We start from the raw sequence: 5,160 nt of genomic DNA, 5'->3' as shown, positions 1-5,160 counted from the left end.
AATAATACGACTTTATTCTGGGAATAATACGACTTTATTCTGGGAATGTTACAACTTTATTCTGGGAATGTTACGACTTTATTCTGGGAATATTACGAGTTTATTCTGTGAATGTTACTACTTTATTCTGGGAATGTTATGACTTTATTCTGGGAATAATACGACTTTATTCTGGGAATAGTACAACTTTATTCTGGGAATATTAAGACTTCTGGGAATATTATGAGTTTATTCTGGGAATGTCAAAAATTTATTCTGGGAATATTACGTTTATTATCGGAATACTACAACTTTATTCTCGTACGACTTTATCCTCATAATACGATTAGTAATTGTAGTACTTTTTTCCTCATAATGTTTTTTTTTCGTACCGCCCACATTACATAGCATAGTTAAAAAAAAAAACTGAGATTTTCTGCTGCATTTGTTCCATCCAGCCACACAAACCGAGTGTCTGGGAAGAAAAACAAATGTTTTCTAAAGAACTTTCCAAAGTGGAGTCTTAGCTGCGAAGGATCCTAGAAAAGCTGTTGTTGTATATTTGTGCTACATGGGGGAACCGGAGTGAAACAAGATGAAACAACGAGCAGATGTGAAGCCCAGTCCCACCTTCTGGTCGTGACTGTAGGCCAAGGCCCAGTCCTCCTGGGTGGGGTGGAACAACAGGCTCAGGACAAAGAAAGACAGGCGGAACTTCTGGTAGCTGGCTCCCTCGTCTGTGCTGATGAGCACGCTGCTCTCAAACTCCGGATCTGTCAGCACCATGATCTGAAGAGGGGGAGGACAGGGGGGAAGGAGAGGAGGACGGGTCGGAGGAGGTGGAGTGAAAAGGAGATGAGAGGAGACAGAAATAAGATGTTAGAGGCAGGAGCCACGTAGGTGCCAAAAGGCTCAGCAGTTTGGCACAAATTGGGTTCACATTTGGCAAACGGCTTCTGCTGAAGCTCTGTGGACACGTCCGTGCACACGTCCGTGCACGCCGAGGTGAAAACTCATCAATTCTGTCCAAACGCACATCCAAACAAAGAGAGATAAATTTAAACATCTTGAATACACTCATCCTGATTCGTTTCAGCAGCTAGTTGGATTAAAAGTTGTGCACGAGTCTAAACACACGACGTGTTCTTGTTTTTTGTAGTTTGCACCGTAAAGTTATCGGTTAGCATTTCCAGTTCCAATGCAAATCTTAATCTCAAATTTTGCAGCTCTGCAGGGTTCAAAGCTGTAATTTCATGCTCGACTGTTTCTGCCGAAGCAGCTGAAGTCGGACCAGAAACGTATTTTTCAGTTAATGACATTTGAAGTCTTTGTGTAAGCAGATCGAACGGTCACAGGAAGGTTTGCCTTTAATAAAGAAAAGCTGCTCAAAATATATTTGTTTTATGCGTTTGTTTTTTTTTTTTTGGGGGGGGGGGGTTTCTTCTCTTTAAGTATCTATGCTATTGACTCCCACAAAATTCAACATCATTACATCATTGTGTGAATGTTTACGAAGCATTCACACTATTGTGATCCATTTTTCTTCTGTACATTTTTCAGCATCTTTCTTGTTCAACTTTTTTTGTGCCATTTCAACAAATCATGAATCAAAACATTCAGCTCTTTTAGGACAATCCTGCTATGACTTTTGGCATTGGTGCAACTTTAGCTTTTTGAAATATTTAGTCTTTTCTTCCTCATTTTACATTCTTTATAACTTTTGAGATGTTTACAACCTTTTACTGCTCCTTTCACATTTTGTTCTGCTTCGGCTTCTTTCAGCTTCCTTCTGCAAATTTAAACTTATGTCCAGTAAACTTTCAGCTAATTTCAGCTGTTTTGTGCTCCTTTCATATTCTTTCTGTTAACTACAACTTTTGTGTGCTTCTTCTAACTTCTTTTCAGCTTGTAATGCTCCTTTCAGCTTATTTCTGCAAGTTTCAGCTTTTTCTGCTATTTCAGCCATTATTTAGCTGGTTTATGCTAATTTTAGCTTTTTCAGCTAATTCCACATTTTTTGCACTCATTTAAATTTTTTTCCTGCCTAATTCAGCAAAAATGTGCACTCTCCACTTACTTCTGGTAATCTATTATAACTTTTTTCTGCTTTTTTTGCTACTTTTCAGCTGTTTTTTTCCTCCTAATTTCAGCTTTTTTCAGATAATTTCCACTTTTTTAAATAACTTTCTGCTTCTTTCAGCCTAATTTGGCAAACATGTTCTTTCTGCTTTATTCTGCTAATTTAAGCTTTTTTCCATCCGATCAGCTAAGTGTACCTTTTTTTTCTTTTTTTTTTTTTACATTTTCCAGCATATTTCGGCTGTTTTCACATAAATCTAAGTTTTCCATGGTAATTTCTGCTACTTTCAGCCTAATTAACTTCTTTTTGATCATTTCAGTTTATTATACTCCTTTCAGCTTAATTATGCTAGTTTTAGCTTTTTCTGATATTTCAGCCACTATTTAGCTGTTTTATGCCAATTTTATCCTTTACAGCTAATTCCATATTTTTGAGATCATTTCAGCTCTTTCCACTTCCTTCTGGTAGTTTAAGCTTCTTTCAGCTATACTTTTCAGCCTTTTTTGTTGTTGTTATTTTCATCCTTTTTTAGCTAATTTCCAAATTTTGTGCTGATCTCTTCTTATTTAAACCTATTTCAGCAAATATGTATTATTTCTGCTTTCATCTGCTAATTTAGGCTTGTTCTTCCATTTCAGCTACATTGCATCATGTTGTTTTAGCTATTTTCAGATGTTTCTTAGGAAGTTCATCTGCAATAAGCATTCACACTGCATTTTTGCAGGAAATGCAATTTATGTAGCTTTAGACAAAAACCACTAATGAATCTTTTGTAAAAACATTCATTCATCGCCTGTGTGTTAATTGTCTGTCTGTTAGCAAAATATATACCTCATGAATCACTGTACAGATTCGAATAGAAGTGTTTTAATGAAACAGTGGATGAACCTCTACATCTGATTGCCTTTAAGAACTTAATTCAAGATGGCTGCCACAGCTAAACATGGCATACAAAAAAACTAAGACTTTTTTTTGCAGATATTGAGCTAAAGCTTGGTGTTGTAGTAGCTGAAGTCACGTCGGACACATACTGTGCTAACAGATTGTGTAAATGTTTGTATAAAACCCTGCGGGTGATGATTTTTAAGCCTTTGTTGTAAATTCTTGTGCACTTTGCAGTTTGACACATTGTGAAGTGATGCTGCACAGATTCAAACATCTGTCTCTCCGTCCAGAAGTTTTTTTTTGTTTTTTTTTATCGTTTGGTGACCTGGTGTTGTCTGCAGCTGCTGGTGTGGATCAACATTATTTAAGGTAAAGTGTTTTTTTTGGAGACGTGTCATGTTGTAGCTTCTGATTTCTTCACCCGAGCACGAAAACCAAAATGACGGTAACAAATGTCCGAGCCTCGGTATTTTCATGCAGCCATGTCCCCTCCGTGACTCTGTGGTGGATCACCATTTGTTCTTTCTTTCATCAGTTCCAATCGAATTGGAAAAACAGCAGGGGATTTGTCACTGACAGAAGCCCCGCCCACCTCCCCGAGCTTTAACCGGCAACTCTCCACGGTGGGGATTTAGACAAATTGTTTTTCATTAAGCACCGATAAACAGGCAGCACTTTCTCAATGTTGGCGTGGGCTCGCCCATCTTTCCACTCATTACCCGCCGCCGTGGAGAACCAGACCCCCTGATACCTGCACCAGTCTCCAAGCTCCGTCAGACAGAACCTCCAGTTTTTATACAGTAATAAAACATGATGTGGCTCCGAGAGGCTCACTTTGACTTTCAACTGTCAGGATTTAATGGTAAATTTTTAAAAATTGCCTTTAACTAGGTATACATATTTAAAGTTTTATTATATATTTGTCTGTACCTTTTCCTAAACACCTCATGAACCACTGGATGGATTTTAAATAAACTTTCAAGAAATATTCATTGAATGTGCATCTGTAAATTGTGATTTTTTTATTTTATTTAATGCTATTCAAGATGGCGGTACCAGCCCACTGACCATATAACTGTTATTTTACAGGCTTTAAGGTACAGTTTGATGTGGTAGTAGTTGAGAGTCACCCTCATCACATAGTCTGAATGGTACATCCTACTTCACATGAAATGGTCCAAACTGTTATTTTTATGGTTTGACTAAAATCTTTACAGCTTTGTGTTTTTTCTTCTTCTCAACATAAGATGATTTTAGTCTAAAACTCAGACAGGAAAGTGGGTGATAAGCGTTCCTTCAAGGAATCCAAGGCCTTTGTTAGTTGTCTAGAACCATAAACTGAAGTTGTGACCTTTTATATATTATAGATCCGCAGGATGGTAATGACATTTTGACGAAAGGCCTCCGAGAACGACACGCTCCCGTTTTATTTACATGTATTTTCCTGAGCTGTCTGTCCTCTCGGCCTTTCACAGAACAAGGGTGAAATTGGGTTGGTTTGAAAAAAAAAAAAAAGACATGCACAGTTAAGATACCGCAGAAGGAGGACGACGGTGAAAACATGATGGCTAAATGTTGGGTGATTAAAGCCTGATCCATGCTTAATGAGCACACTGCGGCGACAACTCTGTTTTTAAACCAGTCTAAGCTCCATTGATCCGGCATGATTCATTTGCCGCAGGGTGTCTCTTTTCCTCCATCTCTGATCCATACCTCCACTTAACTCACGATCTGACAACTACCCGCTTCTATCTCTGTGCTGCAGCTTACGCATGGCTCGACATCAGGCTGATAAAACACAAAGGTTACTCCTCCAACCTCTATCGATCCCCTATTGTTACCCCCGTCACTCGCCTGCATCCTCGTTAAGGCTGAGCCGAGGCTGTGGGGGAAATCCTAATCAGACTGTGGTGCCTGCGATTTTCAAAATAAATAAAAACAAATGTGTAGTCATGCAGGAGGAGACTTGGCTCCTGCTTTTTTATAATCTATAAATGGGTTTTTGATCACTGAGGTGTCGGACATTTATCAAAAACACAATGTGTTAGGAGAAATAATGTTTGCACTACTCTGTGTCTCTAAATGAGAAATGCAAATGTTAAAAAACTGTCTAGGAATTTAGCAAATCACAGATTTTATGCTTTTAAATCAAAGTTTAAGCCTCGATGGCAACGTTAAAGTAAAATGCCAATCCCCCCATCCCCCCCCCCCCCCCC

At 38.5% G+C, this 5,160-nt stretch overlaps 1 protein-coding gene across 1 annotated transcript in view; it reads right to left on the bottom strand.

Moving 5' to 3' along the window:
• The window catches only part of sorcs3 (sortilin related VPS10 domain containing receptor 3), a 313,538-nt gene that overhangs the window by 137,530 nt on the left and 170,848 nt on the right, over positions 1 to 5,160 (bottom strand). The window contains exon 4 of the mRNA XM_037689623.1: positions 610 to 768. Coding sequence (XP_037545551.1) covers positions 610 to 768 — 159 coding nt within the window. The remainder of the gene's footprint in view (positions 1 to 609; positions 769 to 5,160) is intronic.

This window comes from Nematolebias whitei, chromosome 16 (genome assembly GCF_014905685.2).
Source record: "Nematolebias whitei isolate Nwh7 chromosome 16, NemWhi1, whole genome shotgun sequence".
NCBI lineage: Eukaryota > Metazoa > Chordata > Actinopteri > Cyprinodontiformes > Rivulidae > Nematolebias > Nematolebias whitei.
The sequence above is the reverse complement of the archived record's forward strand: the minus strand, read 5'-3'. Positions and strand labels throughout refer to the sequence as shown.